This window comes from Prosopis cineraria, unplaced genomic scaffold (assembly GCF_029017545.1).
Source record: "Prosopis cineraria cultivar Desert tree isolate PC_DT_omini unplaced genomic scaffold, ASM2901754v1 PC13, whole genome shotgun sequence".
In the NCBI taxonomy this organism is placed as follows: Eukaryota; Viridiplantae; Streptophyta; class Magnoliopsida; order Fabales; family Fabaceae; genus Prosopis; species Prosopis cineraria.
Window position 1 is genome coordinate 37,628,355 of NW_026555344.1, and position 26,910 is coordinate 37,655,264.

Below are 26,910 nucleotides of genomic sequence, written 5' to 3' on the forward strand. Positions count from 1 at the left end.
GCGGACTTAGCAGGAGACAACTGAATTTTCAGCAGTTTTGGAGCAATGCATGTGCCAAGCGAGGCCTGTGTGGAGCCAATGGTTGGTTAAATGTCAAGGCAGTTGAGAGCATCCCCAGCAATAGTTCACTCCATAATTTTTAAAATTGCATTGACCAAACTAGTATGCTATTATAAAGTTATAATCACTTCTCTAGTCCTATCAAAGAGCACTAAACAAGCATCTTGGGCTTTAATTTCACGTTTGTGAATACTATTTATATAGTTATATGGTTCCTTGGATGCCATTCTAATAAGCCCTAATTATTACTCTGCACGAGACTGGAGAGAGTAAGATACAAACACAAAGGCACTAAAAGAAAAACCAACCAACCGCTTGACCAGGGCCCCATCTCCACTCTATTGAAGTATAATGAAGTTTAGAATATTTGGTGAGTGGGATAAGTGGGAAAAGCAAAATCCAAATGAATTCCCCTACTCACTTTTTATTCCACTGTAATTCTGTTATTCTCTCCTCAACTCATTAAAATCCTACCACTACCTAACGAGTTGGTTTGACCTTGGAGTGCTTCTCCTTACCAAATCTGTTTCTAAGTATTACCCTAGCTTGGCAGTTCAGAATTTCACTCTTTAGGTTCCACATTTCAGTAGATTAAGCAGCATAGATGATAAGATAAAATATGGCGTGTTCACGCCTAACCTTTTTGTTTTTCATAGTTCAGTGTACATGGGTCAACTGGGTATTTGGGTTAGGATTTAAAAGAAAATTATGTCGATATTTTTGTGCAGAATCTTTTGGGGAGGAGCCAATTTTCCTGTCATTACATAAATGGGTAAACCATACAGACTGTCTTCTTCTTTGTTGCTTTCTGCTATGGCCGGACATGTCTTGATGTTGCTTGCAGGGCCATTTAAAATAATTTTCAGATAGCAAGATGGAAATATAAAATGGGGCTGCGACTAAGAGAAGAGCTATCTGAGCTGAAGATGGCCAAGTTAAAGGGATGGAAGTACTTCAGGCGCTTGTCTGTCTGCTCAACAAAAAGTATGCTTCTCAAAGTCACTTCACACTTCGGATTCAAACCCAAGGGTAATTAACTGACTGCTTGCCTTGAAACTTTGTTTGAAGTGTTCAACACAGGGCTAGATCATCTTAATATAGGTCCAACACAGAGAGTTTATTTATAGCAGTATTCTTTTTTTGTCCTTTTGCTCATGATATTCGTGTTTGATGCATGCTTATTCATTATTGATTTATAGGAAGCAAATGAGTTGAATTGGTTGCTGTAGTACTGACACTGATCTTCTGTTTGTTATGCTGTTGAGTCGACTGCAGGGTTCAGGAATGAGCTTCTTGATCTTTACAAGGACATGGAATCTTGTGGGGAATATGAAGATATAAAAGTGATGTGGAGAATGATTCAATCTTCTTCTCCTCAGTACGCCCACATCACAAGGAAGAATGATAGGTCTCCTTCATATTGGCTCCTATGTTTTACGCCAACTTGAATTGTTTGGCTCATAGTAAACAAGCCATCCCAGATTCTCTGCGTGAATCAAGTGTTGGTTCTCTGTAGAATATGGCGGTGGTTCAGAGCGTGTTTGGCAGGAAGGAATATGGAAATAGTGGAAAAGGGAAAGAAAAAAAATGGAATTGGCAATTTTCGAGTTGGTAACGTCATCAGTTTTGTTGCAATGGGTAACTTTAGGAACAGATAGTGAAATATCAGGATCGTGAAACCTATATTTGTGTTTTTCCGAATGTTAAGTCTGGCATAAATTACTTACTGTGCCACTTCCACCAGGCACCTTCACTCGCTTTGCAATCTTCATTTCCCTATATTTCAGAAATTTGTCGCCTTTGCTTTTTGGTACACACAAACAGGTTTTAGGTTGACAAGTGCATGTAGGATTGAAAACTTGACAAGGTTAGTTTCGTCATAGAAAGTTTTCCTTGAACATACAAATTCATACATGGGGTGGCCCATTTTTAATTAGCATATTAAGTGTTTTATAACATTCAAGATTTCCAAAGAGATTAATTAACAAAGTACTAAGCAGCTCCTCCTTTCTTCTGTAGTATAGAGAATGAAGTTTGAAAAATGCCTTAAACAACATGAACGGGTAAAGTTGAAAGGGTAAACTGAACAAGCAACATGCGAGGTCTTTTATTTCCAACATTCCAATCCAGAGCTGCCAACAGATGAGATTACATGGTACTACTTCCTATCGGAAATAACAAACTAGAACTTTCTCTTTTCTTTCATCTAGTTTTTACCTAAAAGGACCATCCATACACTATTCTACAGACTACAAGTCTAAACAAGCCACATCCTGAGAAACAACTGTGAACACGAATACGGGCAATCATGCAGCATGTTCAAATTCCTCATGAAGCCTCTGATCAAAGTGCCAAACACCTGCGAGTCACAAAGCAGTAATTTCCTCAGAAACCAACAGGAATTAGGTGCTTTTTGTCGCTTGTTAGGACAGCAATAGGGAAATTCTAGTATAGGCTTAATTTACATCAGCTCATCAATCAGTGTTTGCTACGCATGATTCAAGAAGCTATACCATGTTAAAATTGGAATTTTCTTTAGTCAAGTCTCATCCATTTCGGAAGGGAGTTTACAACTAATGTGATAGGCTGAGTTTCCACAAACAAAATGCGAGCTGGATGGACTATATACATACCATGACCCTTTCCAACCATTCTCAGCTGCGCCACATACTCTGCTATCTTCTTAATTGCTTCAACCTGTAACACAAGGGTTTAGATTTAGATAGGTCTATATTACTTTGTTCATGTTTAAAACATATATCTTTTCAGCTTTCACTGCCTATTTCTTTTTCACTGCTTTTCCTAGACCTTTTTCTTAACATAATTGTCATCTTTACAGCTAGCTTTATTGAGTAAATTTCTCTTTTCCTAGTGCTGCTTTCAGACTTTAGGAAACGAGTATAATATAACAATACTAACTTCCGAAAAAAATCATACTTCAAAAATTAGCATGTGACATTTAAAAGCCCAAGGTTTCTTCTAGCCTGGGATTCAAGTCTGCACTCTTTGCAATTGTATCTAAGTAAATTCAACCTTACCAAGGGCTCAAGTGGACATGAAGTAGAAGGGTTTATACCTGCTCAGATAAAAACTCGCTCTCAATGAAGTCAGCCATTTGAGGATCATTGTTGCGATCGGCCACCTGTTATTATTCATCAAGAGCAAAGGAAGAAGATTATGTTAAGGCACTGGTTAGGCCATAGAGAGAACTATCGTATTCATTAACCTCATACTTCTTAGTTAGGTGATGTTTGGTAGAAGAAAATATCTTCTAGACATTTGAAAATTCACAACTCAGTTAAATTGTTCTGGAGTTCAAAACTCCATGCACTGTAGTTGGTGGATGCCATCTAACAAAGGATTAGCAACAAGGGGCATGGGGATTTGAATTTCTCAAATACTTGAAAAATCCGTTCGTATGACGTTCAGTTTTACTATGAAAAATATAAATTGATGTATTGTATGTGTCTTAGATAACAGAGAAACTACTTTTTTCTTAACATAATTATTCTAAACAATTATATATGAGAAAATTAGCCCGTTCGAGCAACAAGAAAATAAAGATTCTTTCCACAACAAAAAAAAATCAATTTAAGAAGTTAAGAAGGCATTACACTGTGCACATGCAGAAGTTTCTCGTTTGTCAACTTCTCCAAAGAAAGAGCTAACTCCATAGCTGGATCAAGCAAAAAGAAAACCAGAAGGGAAGGTCAAAAATAGATCATTGTTCCACCAAGTGGACACAAACAATCAGGAAACCACAGACTTACCATATAATGCATCTCCTTTTTCCGGGTGCTCATATTCAGAGGGGGGAGACATGATGGGGTGAAGTACCACTCGTCCACCACGAATATTCTAAACAATAAACATACAAGATTCATATGAGTAAATACATCCACGAATATTCTAAACATACAAGTGAACATTAATAGATTTCTTGTAGATGACAAAGCAAACAGGGGAGAAGTTTTTGAGGACCTGATATTTCATTAGCTTTTCAGCATGTTCTCTTTCTTCTTCACTTGCTTCCTTGAAGAACCTGTTCGCAGCAAAATAAACATGAGCAGGCTAATTCAGAAATGAAGGAATTAACACGAGCGAGGTTTATGGGATTTCCGTTCATTACCTTGCAAAGCCTTTGAGAGCTATGTTGTCCCTGTCAAAGTACGCAAACAAGGAGTGGTACACATAGGAAACGTTGTATTCCACGCTGTAATTTGAATGGGGAAAAAATAAAAGACAAAATCCGTCAGGAAGAGCAAAATAAATACGAAGAATTCACAAAAGAAAACATAATATGGAGATCTAATATGGTTCATGCAATATTAAGTATCAAATCCACTAATGAGAGCGAAGGCTATTAAGAATATATCAAAACGCCAGTTCTTCGAAGCGAAATCTAGAAATACTGTTCAAAGGAATGTGAAATACAACTGAAACGACCAATAAAACCGAGTAAAAATGAGAGTTAGAGAAATACGCACTTAATCTGCTCGTTAATAGCAGATTCACACTCATCAGCATAGTTTTGACGAGCCATGGAAACTTGAGGCGACATGGGAACAGCGAGAGCGTCTTTCTTTACCTCCTGAAAGGGCTCAAATATGACGCCGGTGAGTGCGGGGGAATTCTCAGACACAGCCGCACAAACCCTGAATTTTCTGGCTCCTGATCCCTTAGGAACAAGAGACAGAGAAGGAGAAGGCGCAGAGCGAGCGAAGCCCAGAGAAGAAGCAGAAATGGGGTTTTTCAGAGTATCCCCAGAAACGGGGGAAAGAAAAAGGGAGGAGAATTTGGAAGATGTGAGAGCCATTTCGATGGACCTCAAGAACGAGAACTAGGAAGAGGATGAGAATTGGAATACCACAAAGGAAGAGAAGCCAGAGGAATCAAAGGCGGCTCAGAGAAGACGGGTGACGAAGAAGGAGGGACTGAGGTGGTATATGTAGGAGGGGCGAGGGGCATTTCCGTAGTTCCAGCTGGACAGTTCTGCTTTGAGGACCGTCCGATGAAGAACCACGTGGAGGGTGGAGATTTCGTAGTGGGTACGGGCGTGTGGCGAGCTCGTGGCCTAATCCTGTGTGAAAGTGGAATATTCGGTCTACAAAGCAATCGTTTCCTCTTTCATATTTCAAGAAAGTTCATTTTCACTCTCAGGCACTTGCGCGAGTACGTTAAGCCGAGATACTCGCTCTGAGATTGAACAACACTGGAAAAATGAAAGGAAACAGACAAGCATCGTTTCCCTCCACGGGGCTTTATTGCATTTTGTTATGGGTTCTTTTATATATATATATATATATATTTAATATTTCAGTTTTTTCTAATTTTATTCCTCTAGGACTTTAATCTCTCTATTTTTAAATATTTCCAAAGCGTTAATGATGTGGTACTAATAATAGTATCAAATTATTTAATATGTAATTAACAATGTTAATGGAGATGTTAACATGTTTAAAACACAATGAGTTGAAAATTTGAATTGACACTAAAAAAAAAAGAGATGATTGCTTTCCAATAAAAATTATTCAGGACTTTTGACAACAGCACTTGTTAGCATTAAAAAGTGATTTTCAGTCATTATAGATCAACCTTTTTACCTTATGCATCAAATATTTTAATTTAATATTATTTGTGCCATATCATCTTCTCTCTAAGCATATTTTAAAATAGAGGGACTAACTTTACAAGTGGAAAAAAAGCTATTTCCTACGTTTAAAAATATAAGGTATTTTTAACCAAATTTCACTCTTAATAAAGGAGTTATCTACTTTCTAACTAATTATATCTTTTTATATTTACCCTTATTAAACACCCTATAATAAATATAAAGTCATTACTGATAGGGGTACTTTTGAAAAAAGATATTGATTACACCTCGAAAAACTAAAAATGTTTTACATTTTTTAATATTCAACTCTTCAAAAAATGCTTTATATTTTTGAACGGAGGGAGTATCAAGATTTGAAACATTGAAAAAAATATAAAGACCAATAATAAAAAATGATAAAATTATAGAAAGGAAAAATTATGCTTTCCTAAAAATTAAAAAAGAACCTAAGAGAAAAATAAGGTACATGTGGAGTTCCCTCATTTTATATTAAGTTTTAGTTTTGTTTCTTAATTTTAAAAAATATCTCTCAATCTTTTAATCTTAACATTATTTTAAAATGATAATTTTTTGTATTAATTATTTTCATCTTAAAAATTAAGTTTAATTTAATATATTAATATTTGAGAATATTTTGTCAATATCAATGTCAAATTTTTTTGTTAATGATACAAATAAATAATGGTGTTATAATTTAAAGATTGAAAAAACAGAGGAGGGAGCAACTTCTCACTCACACCTCTTCCTTTTTGCAATATAAAAAATAATATTTGATGTCACATATTCTAATAATAAAATTAATATTATGAGGTTGTTTTTATACACATAATTTATGAATATTATGAGAATATATATTTATATAAATAAAATAACTAAAAATAAATTATATTTTTAATTTTATCAAAAATTGTCAATAAAATCTAAAATCACAATTCATTGAAGTGAAACAAAAATTATTCTAAGTGTTCTCTCCTATCCTACTTATAAGGTGGAGAGAAAAGAAATTTTTTAATCCTATCTAGTATTTTAAATTTTTTTTACTCTCCATTAAGACTTGATTTAAATGGAAGGAAAAGTAGGAAGAAAATAAGAGAGGAAAAAATTAAGAAAAGAACTTTTCCAAAAAAAAAAATAAATTTTCCCTCTAGTTTTCTCCCCATCCAAGTAAAAAATAAACGTGGTAAAATAAAATATATTATTTAAGTATATATGTTTAATAACAGCAAAGTATATGTGTATATATATGTTATTAAATTTGTTTTGCCTGTTGTTTCTTTGTTTTGATTGCTTTCTTTGTAGGATATTAATATTGATAAAATGCTTTTTAAATATGTCTTATAATATAAACAAGACTACAAATTTGGTATATAATAACAATAATAAAAGTCATATCATGCTAAATGAAGCTTGAGATTTCAATGAATGACATATCATTGTGCTTTGTCTAAAACCAATTTTTTTAAAATAAGTTGTTAACCATAAAAAATTTTTTTGATCTTATTTATAAGTTAAGCCATTAAATTTTTATTATAATTTTCTCTATTATCTTCTATTAAATATCGATGAGAGAAAGTATGTCATTAAATTATGTATATTTAGTAGAGACAAAATTAAAAACATTTAATTTGTTTAAATAGAGCTAATAAATTTTAAGATTTTCTTTAATTCTAGTAATTAAAATAGGTTAAAATTAAAGTGACTGGATAATTAAATATGATAAGGGAAAATTATTGTTGAGGATTTGGAGAAAATAATATTTATTAGAAAGGATTTTAAAAATAGTAATTATTTAAAAGGACCAAATACCAAAATATAAATTTTAAAATACAAAATTATCCCTTATCAAATCTCCTATTTATTCTCTAACCATATCTCAAATTGAATTTGACAATTACATTAATGTAATAAATAAATAAATAATACTAAAAATCAAAGCAAGTGAAAAATTTATTGTGCCTCGAGGATTCACAAGTTTAAATATACAAGAAGAGTTATAAAATGTAATAATTTTTAAAAAATAATTATTTTTATATTATATTGACTTGATTTTTAAAAGTAATGACTTTAAAATTATATTCAAATAATTAATTAAAAATAAATTTTTATTTTTAAAATATATTAATTTAATTAAATTGAATACTCTATTTTTGTTTTTATTTGTGTAGAATTGAAATCTACACAGCTTTATTTTAAAATTTTTTTGTACTTATTCAATACTCAACGTTAATGTTAAGATATTGGTAACAAGTTTTATATTAAAATCATAATAATCAATTATATTTATCTTGGTCTTCCAATCTAATTTTAATTTTTATAGTTTTTATAATAAATTTTAGTAATATTTTATTTTCCTTCCAAATTTTTTTCATTTGGTAATCCTTCGGAAAATGTGGAGTGAGAGTGGGGAGATATTTGTGTGGGGAAGGTAGGGGAGGTGATGAGAACCGCAAGAAGCCAATCTGTGAGTGTAGGGGGAGAGAAGGCGCGTGGAGGTGGGGCCCAGGAAGAAAAGCCAAATACGGATGACAGCCTAGCTTTGGAGCCACGGGGTGGGGCCCCTCGCTTTTGTCTCTATCCTTTCTGGCTTGTGCCCGCCTCACGCTATCATCTTTTTTCAGTATCAATCAATATCTAATTTAAGATTCTTCTTTCCCTTTTTTTTTAAAAAAAAATTAAAGTCACGGGAGATTTTAATTTAATTTAAGTTAATAATATTTGTTAATTAATTTAAATAGATCATTTCCCCTATCTTTCATAATATTTGTGCTCAATTTCTATTGAAAAAAAAATGAAATTACTAAGTGGGTGCCATGAGGATGGAAACGATGTGAATCCTTTAAATATTATTTTGAAGTTTGATTCTTCAAAAAGTGTATGGACTATGAAAATTGAAATGTATCATTTGAGAGATGATAATCCTTTGAATATTATTTTGATTTCTCAACAAATTTGTCTCATCTTCTAGCTATAAGGATGCCCTAGAAAAAAATATTAATGAAAAATCATAATGAATAAATATTTTTTTGCAAATTAAATTATTCATATTTCATATAAAAATATGATATAACCAAATAATTTTGCAAACATAATATTATCAACAATGCTATTTACTGATATATAATATATTTTTTGTAAAAAGTTACGTTATATATAAATGGATTGAAGGTCATTTTTACTTCTCAATTTTACTTGAAAAGTTACTAGACACCATAAATTTAATTATAAATTAATTTTATTCTTCAACATGAAATATTTCTTTCTTCATTCCCTTGACATTAAAAATACTTCATGTATATTAGTTATTTGTGGATTTCACTATTTTTTAACATTTTTTATTGAGTTAAGATTCATTTTTATCCCTAAATTTTTATTTAAAAAATTAGTGAATACCCTCAACTCAAATATTTTATAATAAAAAAATTAAAGTTGTAATATAGGGCCTACTAATTGTGAGAAAATGATAGAGTGATAAAAAAATATTTAAAGTTGAGAAACATAATTAATTCATAATTGAGTTTAAGATACTCAATGACATTTAGGGTAAAATTGAGGTAAAGATATCCTTAATCTTTCATAAATTATAAGTAGGGTGACTCTTGCATTTTTTTTAATAGAGGTATCCTTAGCAAAAAGAAAAATAAATAAAGTATTAGCAGGGTGGCTGAATCCATACTAGATACAGTGCAAAATGCAGAACAGCCTAAATTGATGCACACTTTCCAAAAAAAAAGTACTAATAACTATTATTTTACTTTTAAATATTTAAATAATTCAAAAAATAAAATGAAGTTGGAATATTTGTATGATTATAAAGAGAAAAAGCGCATGTGATGAAGCTAAATTCTTAAAAATTGGCCCAAGAAAATGGTAATAAAAAAATGCCTGGACTAGCCGTACAATTACAATGTCCCTGTTTTCTAATTAAATTATTGTAATATATTGACATATATTCCCACTATCTTTCTTTCTTTCTTTCTTTCTTTTTTGCCAAAAGTATATTCCATTATCTCATCACCTGTATTTTTTCAAAAATAATATTTTATTTCTTAAACGAGTAGCATGATATGAGTTTAAAAACTCACAATCCTAGCACAGACACAGATTAATTTTGAGAATTGTCGCGCAACTTACAGTTCACGTCTTCACGAGAAGAGTCAAATGACTAGAGTTTCTTTTGGCCTGCAAATGACTATAGTTTCTGGAACATTCAAGGAAGGATCACGCTCCACAAAGTTTTCAATTTCTCTTGGTCAAAAAAAAGAAAAAAAAGTCCCGTCTACTTATTAAAAAAATAAAGTATAAAAATAAAGATAAAAATAATATAATTAAAAGGAATGCTGAACCATATTTACAAGAGAAATGAGTAATATAAGTCATGCGATTAAAAATTATAATTCATGAAATTGTTAAAAAATATAATGATTTTTATATTTATAATATATATTAATAAATTTTTTAATATTTATCATGAGATAATTTTTTTTTTTGTATTGAGGTTTTAAATACAGCTCATCTCATTCTTTTCCAGTAACACACGGATCAAACTTCTCAATTTCTCATCCTTCCATCTTACGTGGCATGCACGAAGCCATATGGCCACCAAAAACACACAAAAAGAAGCATTTAAATCTTCTAAAATTGATGTTCATAAATTTTTATGACATTTTTCTAGTATTTTTTATTTTTAATAAAATATAAAATTTTCTATTTCTTTCTTTAAAAAAAATTTATAAAATTTATAGAATCTCAAGTAGTCAAATTCAGATAATTTATTAAATCCCAAAAAAAAATATAATCCTAATATATGTACACTCTCTCTTTTTACTTTCATGCTTAGGTTTAATTATATTAATGTAATTAAAAAAAAATTCTCCATATATTTTTACCTTTCATACAATGTTGTCAAATAATTCTCACTTTACCAGCTTGCAATTTGATATAAATTAAGTATATTTAGTATTTACTAGTGCTTCCAACAGGATTATATTTAATAGGAGAACATTTATAGGTAAATGAAAAGAAAATTAAGGAATCAAATTATGTACGGAAATTGAAGATAAAAAAATTATATAAGTAAATCAAGGAAAAAATAGTAGTCTACTCAGTACTTCTCTACATGGCATGTTTTGTTTAAAATTTTTTTTATTAACTCAAAATTATCTCTGGTTGCTTGCTGGCCACATAACAAGCTATCTAAGCAGTCATCTTTCTTCTAATAAGCTGACTCCTTCGGTATTTCACTATTTCTTATCATTTTTAGGTCATTATCCCAATTAACGCAATGAATGACGTCAAGAATGTCAGAGAAATAGAAATAAATCTAACAACAAGAATGTCAATATGGAAATCAAGAACGATGGGCTTCCGACCAATATCCTTAGAACGAGCAGAAATCTCAGTGAGAGCGCCTCACGTCCTTTTGAGTGCACTTGTGAGGAAACACTCATACAGTTATTAAGAGATTGCCCTGTAGCTTATGAGTTGTGGTCTAGTTTTATTAACCCACTTTTTTGTCAATTTTTTTTTTTTTTTTCCATTTGCCTTGACGGGGATGGCTGCGCTGGAACCTAAGTGGGAAATAGGAAAGAACGAACTTCACATGGAGGAAAATTTTTTAGCTTGGCTTGCTGGAACCTTTGGAAGAATAGGTGTCGAGGCGTGTTCGAAAATAATCGGCTTCGTACACAGAGGGTGATTCAAACAACCCTACACCAACTTAGGGAAGAGGGAGCGCTCAAGGGATTCCGAAAGATTATTCTACAAACAAAGCTATGAGAGGATGTGCAGTGGGAACCACGTGCTGAAGGTGAACTGAGATTCGACGTGGATGGTTTAGTAACTCCAGAAGGACAAGCGGCTTGTGGTGGCGTGATAAGGAATCAACGACGAGAATGGTTGCTGGGATTCAAGCAAAATCTTGGTGAAACAAATGTTGTTGCTGTGGAGCTTGATGTGCTGATTTTTTGCAGAGAAAGGAATTGGAATAATGTTTGGATCTACACCGACTCTTTACAGGCAATCCAATTATTGGCAATAAAGAGATGAGAGAAAAAAAATTCTTCATTAACTTAAAAGTTCATTTACTTCATTTTTAATACAAAATTATAAAATATCAAAGACATTAAAATATTAAATTGAGTGGTACAATATATTAAATAGTAATATTTAAATTATTAAATATTAAAATACTTAATATTTTAATAATATTTATTAAAATTATTTTAACAGAATTTCATAGTGTTTAACGTTTTGAGAAAAAGACTTTAAGATATTTAGTACTCCTAAACAAAAGAGTTCAAAAGTAAATTAATACTAAAGAATATGTCATGTCTTACATGTCATTATATGTGGGCTCCACACACATGCTATGTCAGCAAAAATGAAAAAAAAAAATTAATGGTTGATTAACGAAAAAAGGTTTTTGCCCCTCCAAAAATAGTTTAAAGGTAAAATTGCCCCACTTAAGAGTATAGGATGTACAGCACTCTTAAAAAATAAATACAAAAACAAAATTGAATCTTAATCCATTTTTTTAAATCATAAACAAAAATGAAGCACGGTTCCAAGGGCAACTTAAATCCAAAACACTATATTAGCCTCTTATAAATAAACTGCAAGATAATTCAAGTGTCTACCCAAAAATAAGACTTTGGTTGGATGAACAATACTTTCCATCATGGATTTAAGGATTAATACCCACTGTAGGTCAAATCAACACTTTTTTCAAATTGGTATCATGACCTAATTAGAGTTCACTTAATGGTGTATACTTAACCATAATACATCTACTTGTAACATCCTATAGCAAAGCACATTCTGGATATAAATATAGTAAAGCCATAGTTAGGCTATAGCCACCCACACAATTATGTAAGAATATTTCAATTTCAAATCTTAATCAAAATATATTAGGCAATCAAGTTTGACCATGAGAGATAGACATATTTCTCATGGCCAACATATGTAAAGTTTATCATAAGTTAGAGTCTATATGCTCAAATGTAACAAACATTGCCCTAAGTTGATAAGTATACGTTACTAAGTCAAGAGGCAAAACAAAAGAACCAATGTCTCATATACTAAATCCAGACTTTTAGTGCTTCTTTAGCTGGATTCATTCCTATGAAAATATTAACCAAGGCACCAAAAAATCAAACCCTAAAAAAGCCAAAATGAAGCCCTCTTTGTCTTTTCCTCTCCTTCAAGCGTTATGATCTAAAACATGAACGAGGGATTGACATAAAAAATGCTTGTCCAAGTATAATTGTGACTATGTTAATTCCATTTGAGCTTGGAGACACCTCATTAAAACAATCCTTTGCCTCTATCTTTGTTCATAAGTAGTCGAGCCCTGCATGGTGCTCATTTGTGCATGATCAAAGGCAAAATGGCCAATGTTAATGTAAGCCAACAATGTTGGGCTTAATCCAGCCCAATACCTATTTTTTAACTATAATTATCACTTTTATATGATTCTAAGCCCAATTTAATCCATGATTAAACGCCTAAATATGTTATTAATGTCAAATACAAATTAATTCCTCAATTGAACTGCAAAATAATATCAATCGTAGTTTTAAATCCTCAATAAAATCTTAATTTCCACAATTTATTTATTAAACAAAAACATATGAGAGATAGACATATTTCTCATGGCCAACATATGTAAAGTTTATCATAAGTTAGAGTCTATATGCTCAAATGTAACAAACATTGCCCTAAGTTGATAAGTATACGTTACTAAGTCAAGAGGCAAAACAAAAGAACCAATGTCTCATATACTAAATCCAGACTTTTAGTGCTTCTTTAGCTGGATTCATTCCTATGAAAATATTAACCAAGGCACCAAAAAATCAAACCCTAAAAAAGCCAAAATGAAGCCCTCTTTGTCTTTTCCTCTCCTTCAAGCGTTATGATCTAAAACATGAACGAGGGATTGACATAAAAAATGCTTGTCCAAGTATAATTGTGACTATGTTAATTCCATTTGAGCTTGGAGACACCTCATTAAAACAATCCTTTGCCTCTATCTTTGTTCATAAGTAGTCGAGCCCTGCATGGTGCTCATTTGTGCATGATCAAAGGCAAAATGGCCAATGTTAATGTAAGCCAACAATGTTGGGCTTAATCCAGCCTAATACCTATTTTTTAACTATAATTATCACTTTTATATGATTCTAAGCCCAATTTAATCCATGATTAAACGCCTAAATATGTTATTAATGTCAAATACAAATTAATTCCTCAATTGAACTGCAAAATAATATCAATCTTAGTTTTAAATCCTCAATAAAATCTTAATTTCCACAATTTATTTATTAAACAAAAACCAAGATGTCACACAATGATTGTGAATTCTCAAGGTCTTTTGCCACAATTATCTTAAAATGTCTAAGTTAAAATGAGTCTAAAATGCAAAGATGCTCGTAGGAAAGTAACTTTGCATTACTAGGAAAGGAAATTAAAGTATGGGAGACCTTAAGGTTCTGGAGACAGAAGTTAGGAAGTAACATGAAGAATCTAGTTGGCCTAGATTGGAAAAGGGTTGTGCAAAATGAGGTTTTGATTGTCTAGGGGTTTATCGACTTTAATTGATCCAGTGATGATGCCCTTGCCTTTGTGAGCCTTCTCCTTTTATTTGATCATATAGTTGTCCTTTGTTTGAATTCGAATTTTGCTGCCAAGATTAAGCATGCCAACTTAGGGAACTAGGTGCTTTGCATGAGGGGGTGGTGCTTCACATTTCTCAAGCAAGCGGTGTGGACTTGGTCGCTGCTCCCTTGAAACGCAATGTTTCATTAATCTGCTGAAGGTCGGATTGTGTTTGTTAAATTCGACTTCTTCTCTTTGTCATTTGTTTTGGGCTCAATGAGGGTCCAATTAATTTTAAGGAAAATAGTAATTAAATAAATTAAATTATTTATTATTTAAGTGTTTGAACATTTCGCCTGAACTTTCTAGCTAATATGCCTATATGAGTGTACTTTGTAATAATGTTTTTTTTTTGTATTTGTAAATTGGTAATTTTCTATTTAATTGTTAATCCAATTGCAAATAATTTTAGAATAAAATTATGCTAAAAATTCAGGGGAGTCATTTTAAACAAAAACTTATAATTTTAAAAAAATAAATGGAAAATTTTAATTTATAGACTCTAGCGTTGCAGCCAATTCAGCAACCAAAGCACCAGTGGTCTAGTGGTAGAATAGTACCCTGCCACGGTACAGACCCGGGTTCGATTCCCGGCTGGTGCATTTGAATTGTCCACTTTTTAAACCAGCGTCCAAGCTCCAGCCACTAAGCAAGAGATGCCATTTGGCATCAAACTTCGAATATTCCTTTAACATGTCTCACCAACATGCAAGGACCATTACCAGATCATCAAGTCGATGGAATACCAATAAATTGCTTTTGTTTTGTGTTATTATCTCCTTCCACATGACGTGTTCCATCCTATTTCTGATATCCGAAACAGAAGAAAAATTAAAATTATACGCAACAGATCACAGGAAGAATCAAATAGATGTTTCGCTTGATCACAACATATCTAATAGCACTCCTTGGAATACAGATCTACCATAATACTTACAATAACCAACTGTGAAAAAGGAGAGCAAAAAAGTGCAAAAGAACAGATATGGGTTTTATAGTGTATCATGCCAGTAACAATAAGAGGATCTCAAGTTCAGAATTTATCCACAATTACTCCATCCCTGGAAACCTCGTACGCTTCCCTGCTCCTTGTTTTCTTCATTCCAGCTGTGAAATGGACCTTGGGTCCCTCAGAAGAGATGGCCGTCACTTTTGCCCAGATCAATACCTTTGTTTTTATTCCTTCAACATCTGCAAGCTTTCCTTTCTCCAGATAACCAGTCACGGTGGTAAAGAACCGCAACACAGATGAATCCCTGTAGCCTACTTCACACACTTGAGGAATGTAAACAATGAGCTTCCTTGTCGCTTCGTTAAATTCATAGTTCGTTGCATCACGAGGAAATATCCCCACTGGAAGATCATGCTCCTTAAGCAACTCTGTCAATGGCTTTTGCATTTTTCCTGTAACGTGTTTTTTTTTTTTGGGCCAGAGTTACTAACTCATATATTCAAACAATAAATGAGGGGTCTCAGACTAAATGATGGAACACACCAATTTCTGTCTCTTTAACTTGCTAATACTAGTGTCATAACACAGTAACTGGAAAAGAGTTTAGTTACCATCATTTGAAATATTTAGGCCATCAAATTTGAAGATTTAATATACATACAAAAGGAGCATTAATTTCACAAGTCACATGAGTGAAGATAAAACATCAGAACCATTATCTCTTTGCCATCAAAAGGCTTTGTGAGACTTTGTCATACATATGAATACGAGAACGCATGCTTGACAATGCCAATGCTGCTAAAGTCAAATGTTTCTGAAACAACAAAACTTCTGTTGAATTAACTACTGATGCTTCAGATATTCTCTTCGGTGCATGAAAAAGAAGCTTCACAAAATTTTAACTCAAGAAAGGATTAAAGGAAAATTATTAAAGTAAGTGAAAAGTTCCTCACAGGCATCAATTCTACTTCAAAGAAACAACCAAATGCAAAGAACCAGCATCACATCTTCAAAGTTTAAAAGAGAAGATGAAAACATAAAAGCATTCTTTTCCGGACCTTATCTAACGCTATGCTTAAAATAGAGATAGATTCAACTTCATCTTCTGAGTTTCTAGTAGTTCTTTAGGGTACGTCCGGGAGTTGAAAAGAAAAGAGAAGGTTAAATGATAATTTCCCTCTTGTTTGGGAAAATATTAAAATTGAATAACATAAAACAGTAAGGGAGGGAGGACCTTGGAGGATTTGGAAGATGCAAAGCTTCCATACCCCACCCCCAACCCTCTTTATAAAACACCTTCTACCAAGGAAGAGGTTTCAATGAAACCTTCCCTTTCCTTCTAATATTCCTCATTCAAACCTAAACTTACAATAGCTTTTTGTAAATAGATTTTCAAAAAACACAGCTAATAAACATTAATCTTTAGCGGAAACTATAATTTCCAAAATGTTTCTTTAAAGGGAAAATCTCCTAGTCTAATATTGAGCGTTCCAATTTCCATCAGCATTTTGAGGCCTATTAAAATATATGAAGTCGTCACTATTGCATCAAATTCACAGTCTATGCTTTTAGAATGAAGATCTAAGCAAATATTAAAATAAGAAAGGGACACAACACCTTTTAATTTGTTGACGAACCATTTTGTTCCTTCTCCAATACTGTTTGACAGAGACTGAACCAAACAGAATAGCGTCAATTATAAACATCACTCAAATAACTCAAACAGACAACATGAATTCAAGTGAACAGCATTGCGAGTTGCAATTAAACATAGAAAAGTTCCATTTCTCTATTGACCTTAGCAAAAAAAACATAATCATTTCTCTCTCATCTACATTTTGTATATTCTGCTCCATAATCTCACTGCCTTGCACATTTTCTATAATAGCCATGAATTGATGAAGCACTTTCACATTAGCGTTGCTGTATCAGCTGACAAGTATTTTTAGGTGGCTATTTGAACAAACCATTCTTGATGATTTGGCCGTCATATTTCATCACAACCTCAACAAAATGATTACCTTCCCAGGTTAGTGCTGCTAGATAACACCAGACAGCCGTCAAATAGCATAATTCTAACAGAAAGATAGTTTTCAGGCCAAAAAAGGAAAAGAAGAAAAAAGAAAATCAAGATAGTTTCTACTATTCAGCAAGTGGAGAACATCAAAATGAATATTGCAACACAAAGATATTCTATTTAGTTTTTACACAAAATAGGAAGAATAAGATAAATGAACATTACAGGTCATTAACCTAAACCAAAACTCAATTCTGGTAACAAATTTGTCATGATTGAAAACCTTAAATGATAAAGAGCATTGTGACTAAAGAATTATAATCATAGATTATTTATAATGTTAGGTTAATTGCGGAACATTCCCTACATGTTTATGTGACGGCCATGTTTCTTTGCAATTTCAATGTAACTAATTAATTATCTGTTGCAATACAGAACTGTTGCTCGGCTCTATACTGATGATAGGTTTTTTAAAAAAACTAATTCTGGATAATCTAATTGATTTCTACAAGTCAGCACGGAGAAGCATCTATTCCAGGCATCTGCATTTTCCCCCGGGATTCATAATAATAAAAAAAAGGTACATCTGTCTATACCTTTTACAGAACCAAGTCCACAATAGCAGGCTCTTACCTCTCTACCTTTAATGTAAGGGGATGTGAACTAAAAACATATGAACTGTTAAATCCATTCCATAAAGCTGTTACCTTAGTTAAGCAGGGTGCAAGTCATGATTAATCCCTAAGAATAGTTAAATTGATAATAACAGCTTGGTTTCATGATCTCTCAGATGGTAACAAGCAAGACCATCTTCAGGTGTTTCCACAAAACAAACTAATAAATCAATGAAATAGTGTCTTCTAATTCATAACCAATTCATACATTCCCAAATCACGAAGCTTCTCCTCCTCCTCCTCCAATCCCCTTATCCTAAATTTCTTGGTCTCAGTGTTCTTCCTAAAACCCTTGCGGAGATGTGAACCAATTTTTATCTAAACCCAACAAAATCTTCACTGTGTTTCAGATCCAGAGAATAAAACCCGGACCCATATGCCTATGCTTCACTCTCATCATAATACTAAAGATTTATATCCTCCTCCAAACTGAAACAGAAAATCTAGTACAAAAAAAGTCATCAAAATAGCAAAGTATCATAAGATCTTGAATTTTGAAGAAAAAGAAGAACAAAGTCAGAAGATGGACGAACATTGAGATCATCGCCAACGGAATCGATCTCCTTGTTGGCCCTTCGGCTGAACCAGTACGACCCCACCTTGTTCAATATCTGATCCATTTGGCTGTACCCTATTCCAGAACTCGTAGGAAGTAAGTAACCGGTTTGATGAATTTGTCTCTCCGCACGAAGAGGAGAAGAGAGCAATTTTGACGAAGCGAGGGGCAAAGTCCTCGCCTGCGTTTGGGAAGCGTCCTGGCCTTTGCTCGGTTCTTCCTTCCTCACAAGTCACAACTTTGATTTGTCTCAGTAATTATCACTTTTTATCATTATTATTCATTGAAAAGTCCAAAAAGTCAATCACGCTCTGTGGAATGTAGTAGATTACCAGATACAGTACAGTTCTACTTTTTCCTCGCGCTTAGCATTAAGGCATTGTTGTTATTGTACGTGCAAACAAGGTTGTTCACAAGTTCAGATAAACTTGTGATAAAAATGTAGCAAACTTAAATTGTGTATTTGTGAGAGTTTATTTTTATTAATAAATAATAATTAAAAATTTATTATTAAATAATTAAAATATAAAATATAATCATAATTTAATTTAAATATAAATTATTAAAATTAAATTCATTTACATTAATAAATTATTATACAAAACATAGAAAATTTAAATTAGGAAAACTTATTTTTGATATTTTTTGTTTTTTTATTAATATTAGTTTTTACTTTTTAAGTTTTTTTTAACCTAATTCTATAATTTTTATGAACTGAATTTTTATATATACTTAACTTGTTCAACTTAAAAAAAAAAATTAATGAGCTTAACAAGCTTGTATCTAATCTGAATTTATGAATTAATTGACACGATTTTGTAAGTTAAAATGTAAAAACACTAAATTCAGAGGTAAACTTGCGAGTTTAACCGAGCTTATATCAAATTCAAATTTATAAGTGAGTTGACACAATTTTATAAATTAAAAATGTGAAAATGTTAAATTTTAAGAGTCAACTCGAGAGTTTGACAATTATACATGCAAAGCACTTAAATTTAACTCAAATAAAATTATAAATAACAAAATATTAACCCCAGCAAGTGAGCAAGCCCAGATGTACAGCCAGAAACATCAAGGTTAAGGGCAAACCCATCTTAATGCGTTGACGAAAAAACCCATCTTAATGCAGTCAAATCGAATCATTTTTGTTGAATAATTTTTTTATTGCGCAGATATTCTCTCGTTAGAGGTAAGTATATTCGGATATCAAACATGAGCATTTTTACAATTAATCGCTTATTTTGAAGGATCAAGTTTGAGTCTCACCATATACAATTACATTAAATAAATATATTAAAAATATCTTTAAGAAACTTATAAATTTTTCATCGGTAATAATTATCCCACATAGTAAGGTTCAAATTAATCTATGCAAGTGGTAAAACTATTTCAAAATTTTCAAGATATTGAATTGATGAACTCAAAAAAATATGGGAATTTTTTCCTAGCAAAAAAATTGAACAAATTTTGTATTCCACATCATTATAATTTTGAATGGTAACATTTTTGTATATGTTGAACTAATATATCTTTCAATGTACCTATTATTTATCCCATGCAGTGCACATTTAAGAAAAAATCTAGCCACACCTCGAATGCCTTTTTTTTTTTTTTTTTTGCAAGTATATAGATATAAAACAGTATAACTTTTTTTTTTCCGGACCAGAAAAACGGTATAACATATCAGTTATCACATTTTTTAAAAGAGAAATAAGTTGAATCCCAAAAAAAGAGACCTAATGATGATATCCATCCAGATCTCTCACCTTTGTATTTTATTTCTCCAGGAGAGTCTGTATACTCTCCCAACTTATACCTTTCGTTTTATTTTATCATTGTCATTTTTATTTTGTTTTTGGCCATGCATAAACTTCTATTTTTTTGTGCTTATAGTTTTTTAACGCAATTTTTTTGGTATGGAAAAATTTGGCATTTAAAGAGAAAAATGGGAAACCATTCAACTCTGCTAATCTGACTATTAAATTTAATTTAGATTATATACAACATTAAAACATATATTATATTATTATATTCTTATTTTATCTTTTAGCACGGGCATCGTATCGCTCAAATTTGCTTCTCTAGTCACGTTGACAGAATGACAGAAAGATCCCTATATCACTATACTGTATGGTAATTTCGCCAAAGTTAGTTATGTGTCTGTGTGTGTATATTCGATTGTTTATTGTTTAAAAAAGCTTCAAAGATGTATGGTAACATGCATTCTAGACAAGATTAAAAGATAATTTTAAATAGAATTATAGAATAATGTAAAACACCACAAATAAAAGTGCTTTTTATTCATAAAAAGTTAAAAATTATTACATTATATCCCTAGTATTCCCTGCCAAATTGTCACATTTTTTTGGATGTAAATTTGAAATATGTGCTAGCTGATATGTTTTAAGTCTTCATAACTTATAAATAAATATTTTATTAAATTTCATATTATATTTTTTTGTTTATAATAAACAATATAAATAAATAGAATATAAAGTTACTGATAAAAAATTAAATAAGAGGTTTTAATTTAATATTAATATTTAATAATAACAACATTTTTTGGTTCTCTCATATAAAATACAATAAGATATTAATAATAAATTTTGTAATTCAATAACTAAATAGCACTAACAATAATATATCCATTCACTTAGAGTGAAAGTTCAAGATTAACACTGCCTTCAAATTCTCCCATCAACCAATTTTGTTGCCATTCTATATTGCATGGGAGATGTTCATTTTTCATATCAACATTAGTAAGATTTTGTTGACACTTCTTGTCAACTGAATTTGAATTCTTTTCCTGCAAAAACCAATAAAAATAAAATATAAAGTATATTATGTTATTAGCTAATTAATATAGTGCACTATCTTTCAAATATTATTTTGTAAGTATAGAGCCATTTGATATATGTTGTTTGATATTGTTTAACTGATATAACAACTTGAAAATTAGTGAAAAAAGAAAAGAGTTATATATACCTTTCTATAAATGGTTCCATCTTTTTCAACATGCCAACCAGCTTCTTCACAAAGTGCCATCAGCAAGTCATTAGTGTCTGAATGTTTAGGGAGATTATAGTTTCCATAAGCTCTCAGACCAGCAAATATTTTTCGACTCATTGCTCGTCGATTTCTCTCTCTAAGCTTATTGTTTTGTCTCTCTCGCTCACTTGGAAACCTGTTAGTCTGTTTAACAGCACCATCTTTTGTGATCTTTTTAACTATCCAAGGCCCTTTTGTAGTCTTAATACATCCTTTCTTCCATTTTTCAGCCATGGTTGTCTTCTTCTTCTCTTCTTAGATTTCTCTCTCGCAGGACCCTTCCTTTATATATAAAGGGAAAATTTAATTTGATGCTTTTTTTTTTTCAGTTATTATGGCACTCAAGAAGACATGCAAAAGATGTTTATTCTTTTCTTGAGGCATCTTTATCTCTGGTACGTTTATGCCATAGAGAAAAAGATATGGCCTGAATTATTGCTTTTAGAAAAAAAAATATGTTTATACTGTATACAACCTTTTTAAATATTATTTTAAAAAATATACACTAATTCCCCTGCAAGTAAAAGATTGATATTTTAGAAATAAAAATTTTTAGTTTAAAATATAGTAACTCATTGGTTTTATTGTGATGTTATTCTTATTCTAAGTAAAAACGTATTATTACACGAATAAAAACATATTGTATTACAATATCATATAAGTGATAAATTGTAAAGATATTTTGAGTGAAAAAACTATTATTTTAACTTACTTTTACCGGTCAATAATGTAAAAAGATGCATGGACGAAAGGAATCTGCAGATACAACTATAAGAAGAATATGTATTTTTCTTTTATTTTGAAAAAGGATTGAAGTTATTTTGTTGAGACTTAGTTTTCCTCCCTTGCAGAAAAGGAAAGAGGAGGAATCACTTTAAATATGAACCATTAAATTGAATTTAGTAATTTAAATTTTATAATTTTTGAAAGTATAAATTTAATTTGAACAGTTTAAATTTACAGTGGATAGGTAGTAAATAGAAAAAGTAGTTGAGTGAAATTCATCCCATTTTGTTGTGGCCACAAAGCAATTCCTTTGTTTAATATTTAAAAAAAAAAAACACACAAAACATTTGATTTCGTGGAGATGATTTTGCAATATATTAGTGACAAGTATTCCGACAAAACATGCATGAACCAAAGGAATCTGCGAACACAATTATAGGCAATCCTGAACGAGTTAGTTGGGCAACAGCTGCATTCTATCAACACGAAATTTACTATATACCAAGCTTCTCAAAAGCGTATGTATGTGCATATATATATATATATATATATGAATTTTAGGACAAGAATAATTCTAGATTATGGATGAGTCATTTTTAATCAATATTAAATAATAAGCAAGTCATTTTAATAATTCTACTAAATTGAAATTCAACTTTAATCAAACTTTTTTTGGGAGGAGAAAGAAAAAAACTGAAATACAATTCTGACATTTGCACATCAAGTTTTGCAGTCAAAGAGTAATAGTGGCTCCAAATTTTGAGGTATAGGAATCAATATCAAAAGTACTATGTGAAAACAAACATAAAGTTCAAACATCAAAGATAAAGTTATATTTTTTTAAATAATATAGATTACACAACCATTTATGAAAAATAACATACATCGGCAGAATTGAGAAGACCTGCAAAGGGTTATTCTCATTAGAAACTTTGGTAAAAAAAGATGTTGACTTTAATCATCTTAATTAAAATATCCTCCAACTTCACGTTATGGCTTTTGTATTACACATACATACATACATACATACATACATACATACACATATAATTATTAATGGAAGCATTCTTTTCCCGTTTGGAAAATGAAGATGGGGACTCAAGCCAACCTCTGCCTAAATAACAACTGGAAAATGAAGTTAGGAGTTTGACCCTTAGAAAGTACAATGTACAAGTTCCCAGTTCCTGCTGTTCAATAAAAAGATGGGGGGAAAAAATTAGACACCAACTGTCAAATGTCAATTAAAAAAAAAAACAATTCAGACTTAAACCGCAATTACTATTTGTACATGAGCAGTGGAAGGCCAAGAATGAGATGTGGGGACTAGGGAGACTGGAGAGGCTACCTTTTTTATTGGGGAAAAAAAGTAAAAAGAAAATTATCATTTCAATATTTTTATTTTGTATATTTCATATCAATAATTTAAAAATTAATTCTATAGCATTCGATTCTGAATGAAAGGGGTTATCCAATCATCTTATAATTCTCATTACCGATAGGCCAAAAAATTTGTAACTCCTGAGATTTGATCTGTTGATGTTTCCAGTGTTTCAAGGAATAACAGAGAGCACAACAGCACACACAACAAAAACAACATCAATGATTCTTTCCCACCAAATGAAGTTGGCGTTGAGTTTTTCAGGCATTGTGTTCACTATATGATAACGGGAAAAAAAATTTAAATCTTGCGAAAAATCCAGAAGCACAAAGCATCATAAAGATATTACAAAGGAAATCTACTGACCAAATCATAAAAAGAATCCACTATTAATCGATGCAATATATTTCACTGATGCCAATATAATCCATCAAACAATGACAGCCTCGACATCTTGATTTTATCCCATGGAATAGAAGTTATTTAACCTTACATGTGCTGAACTAAACTTTCCCCTGCCAGGAAAATTTAGAAATGAAGTCAGAATGGCAAATAGTAGGTTTGAAGCTTGCCTAAGAAAACAGCAGCAGAGGTTCAAGTTTTCATTATATTCCTGCCAAGCAAGTACAGAACAGTAAAAGCCAAGTCAAGCTGCAAACGGTCACAAGTAAATTCCTATATCACATACATGAATAAAAAAATTTCATCAGGAAATACTTCGCTAACGCTTTATAAATTAAAGCTGCAAAAGGATTTAGATATTGCGTGCATGCAGCCATTGTTCTAGTCACAAGCGAACTACTTTCAAGGACAAATTAATAAGAGAGGGTTCGATTTTATCAGTATTAAAGTGTACAGATAATTAGTTAGGCCATACATTCAATTGAAACAATTAAACCCCATTTTCCCCCATCATTGAGCACCTTGAAGACAAATTGAAAATAAAGCAATAAGGAGTTTCTGTAATATCAAATCACAAGGAGATTGACAATCTTGGCAGTTGGCAAGAGGAAGAAACAAATTACGAAGAGTAATGGAAAATATCCGTCTAGATGACATGAGAAATAAATATTGTAAGAACACACAGTTACACACGCATATGCACACGAAAGCATATTCAAGATAATGTGACATTTTCAGAATTTGTGGGAAAGAATAATATATAAAGGCAAAAATGCATGCTGCCACTAATAGGATTGGCTTACACATTCACACCTAAGTTATACTAGGAAGCAGATGCTTTAGAGCCAGGACTCGGCTCTTTTGTCACAGGTGCAGAAGGTGCAACATAAATTCTTGCTTTCTTAATGATTTCAGCAACAATCCAATGCTTACGCTTGCTCAAAGGCCTAGAAGTATCCAATCGAACCTGAAATAACAAAGGCAGAAGCGTGCTTATTAACTTTTTCATGAAAAATGAATAGCATAATACATGAAGGGGGAAAACTATAGTTTAAAAAATTCAACTTGATTAAAAATAAAAGCACATAAGATGGATGGATTAACTCTATCACCGATGTTACAAACATTGTTCTCATCATGTGCCATAAATTTAGAGGTGCGCTTGACATAACGGTTGTATAGTTTGTGGTGGAATAACCTATCCACTGCCACCACCACTGATTTTTGCATCTTGTTTGACACCACCGTTCCTATCACCTGCTTCATTGTCTCTTCCCAACCTGCAACCCTCATTTCATAAGAACTTAAGTATAAAAACAATCAATTTTACTTTCAATTGCAATGCTGAAATCCATAGAAGGTATCTAAATCTACCTCCCTCAACCTACATCAGCTCCTGCCATAACAGATGCACCTATCTTGTGTCACACAAGATCCTCCTTACCCATACCTGTTCCCGGATGGTCAGATATCTGCCTATAGCACCGTTTAAATCCACATTCATGGTACAGAAAATGCCTCTTCTTGACCTCTCGTAAAAAACAACTTGCAAGAGAATGTAAACCATGCTACGATAGATTCTAGATCTTCATTAAATTGCTTTCTTTTTTCACACACTAATAACTAATAATATTCTCTTCAATTTGCGTGACTCGTGTGCCATCATAGGCGGACCTATACTACTCTCGGTGGGGGTATCTGCCCCCACTGAAATCTTTGAAATAGGCATAGTTAATATAATGTCCTTTTAATTTTTTTTCTTCCAGATACTTTGACACAACTCAAGCCAAGTCATTTACAAGATCATACATCACAAGTACCTTGAGAATTTCTAAATTTTATGATAACATAAAAAGATTAATAAACAGAATGCCAAAACACAACAAATCCAACTTTGCAAAAAAAAAAAAAAATCCAAATCATACAAGCCGGTAATAATCAAAATGAAGAGGGAAGAAGTATAATAGCCAATTACACACCATTCAAGCAAAAACTAATACCAAAAAATAAACTCAATATGTAAATATTCCCAAATCGAAAGGTGTCAACATTCAACGATTATACGACCAGATTCAAAGCCAAATTAAATGAAAAGTTTAAGACAAAGCAAGAACAGAGGGAACAGATGACGCGGGGGGGAATTCAAATCTAGATTCAAAACACCAGATTGAGCAAATCATTCTCACCGGATTTTGGGAGTAGAAAAAGCCCTAGGCTGCGAACCTTCTTCACTGCTTGCCCGAGAACAACCAGGCAGGGCTGCAACGGTGGACGGCGTCCGACGGAGTATGGGATGCTTGTTCGTCGACTAACAGGACTGGATCAGCTGCTCCCGAGCAAGGGTTCTATCGGGGTTTATAATTAACTTTAGGAAGAATTTGGCATCGGCCCAAAATTAATTATTAAAATAGTATATTAATTACTCTAAATAATAAAATTTATTTTATAAATTTATACCCAAGTCTTTTTTACTAAAAACATAAAAAAATTTTTAAATAAAACAAGTGTGTCACGTCATTTATAATTTATTTAATTTAATAAAAAGTAAGACATTTAGATATCTTTATTAAATATAAATTAATTTTGATAAGAGAGAAAAAAATAATAAATTAATTATACATTTCATTATAAAAATAAAATTAATTAAAATAATAACACATAAAATTTTATTTGGATGACTTAAATTTTTTAATTAAAAAGATCGCAAATAATATAATGTACCTAATCTATTTAAAAATTTTCTAAATATCTACTTCTTTTATATTAAAAAGTATTAAACTTTTGGGTATAATAAATATAATTTTTTAATTTTTTTGTTATCATTCTTTCTA

General features: G+C 31.7%; 4 protein-coding genes and 1 non-coding gene across 9 annotated transcripts in view; 2 read left to right on the top strand and 3 right to left on the bottom strand.

The window, feature by feature from the left end:
- Nucleotides 1-4,983, bottom strand: part of LOC129290794 (ferritin-3, chloroplastic-like) — a 38,080-nt gene extending 33,097 nt beyond the window's left edge. Inside the window, exons 1-8 of one of the 2 annotated variants that reach the window (XR_008588565.1) lie at nucleotides 4,548-4,983; nucleotides 4,190-4,273; nucleotides 4,042-4,102; nucleotides 3,831-3,918; nucleotides 3,675-3,736; nucleotides 3,137-3,202; nucleotides 2,694-2,757; nucleotides 2,271-2,419 (exon numbers count right to left, since the gene is read on the bottom strand). Coding sequence is in view for 1 of the 2 variants with exons in the window: in XM_054927799.1 (XP_054783774.1) it covers nucleotides 2,367-2,419; nucleotides 2,694-2,757; nucleotides 3,137-3,202; nucleotides 3,675-3,736; nucleotides 3,831-3,918; nucleotides 4,042-4,102; nucleotides 4,190-4,273; nucleotides 4,548-4,876 (807 nt within the window). In the remaining variant the exon portion in view is untranslated. Of the gene's footprint in view, nucleotides 1-2,138; nucleotides 2,420-2,693; nucleotides 2,758-3,136; nucleotides 3,203-3,674; nucleotides 3,737-3,830; nucleotides 3,919-4,041; nucleotides 4,103-4,189; nucleotides 4,274-4,547 lie in introns of those variants that run through there. The other variant, XM_054927799.1, reaches the window with a different exon arrangement.
- On the top strand, nucleotides 364-1,813 carry LOC129290801 (uncharacterized). Its single transcript, XM_054927806.1, has 3 exons — nucleotides 364-832; nucleotides 927-1,089; nucleotides 1,336-1,813. Exons 1-3 carry the CDS (start codon nucleotides 680-682, stop codon nucleotides 1,506-1,508), a joined length of 489 nt encoding a protein of 162 aa, XP_054783781.1. The 5' UTR covers nucleotides 364-679; the 3' UTR covers nucleotides 1,509-1,813.
- Nucleotides 4,984-14,857: 9,874 nt separating the features above from the next.
- On the top strand, nucleotides 14,858-14,928 carry TRNAG-GCC (transfer RNA glycine (anticodon GCC)). The gene has a single exon. It is a non-coding gene; the product is annotated as a tRNA-Gly (tRNA).
- A 249-nt stretch (nucleotides 14,929-15,177) lies between these two features.
- Nucleotides 15,178-18,770, bottom strand: LOC129291691 (uncharacterized protein At5g01610-like). Its single transcript, XM_054929172.1, has 3 exons — nucleotides 18,503-18,770; nucleotides 16,896-16,950; nucleotides 15,178-15,730 (listed from the first exon to the last, which is right to left on the bottom strand). The coding sequence occupies exons 1-3, from the start codon at nucleotides 18,587-18,589 to the stop codon at nucleotides 15,360-15,362; spliced, it is 513 nt and encodes a 170-aa protein (XP_054785147.1). The 5' UTR covers nucleotides 18,590-18,770; the 3' UTR covers nucleotides 15,178-15,359.
- Nucleotides 18,771-23,879: 5,109 nt separating this feature from the next.
- On the bottom strand, nucleotides 23,880-26,424 carry LOC129291204 (uncharacterized). 4 transcript variants are annotated; one of them, XM_054928454.1, is made up of 4 exons: nucleotides 26,266-26,424; nucleotides 25,184-25,359; nucleotides 24,893-25,046; nucleotides 23,880-24,192 (listed from the first exon to the last, which is right to left on the bottom strand). In XM_054928454.1, exons 2-3 carry the CDS (start codon nucleotides 25,343-25,345, stop codon nucleotides 24,903-24,905), a joined length of 306 nt encoding a protein of 101 aa, XP_054784429.1. In that variant the 5' UTR covers nucleotides 25,346-25,359; nucleotides 26,266-26,424; the 3' UTR covers nucleotides 23,880-24,192; nucleotides 24,893-24,902. The 4 variants fall into 4 exon arrangements, with proteins under 4 accessions (XP_054784429.1, XP_054784428.1, XP_054784427.1 ...); XM_054928453.1 differs by having other exon boundaries at nucleotides 23,880-24,290; XM_054928452.1 differs by having other exon boundaries at nucleotides 24,883-25,046.
- Between the last annotated feature and the right edge of the window lie 486 nt (nucleotides 26,425-26,910).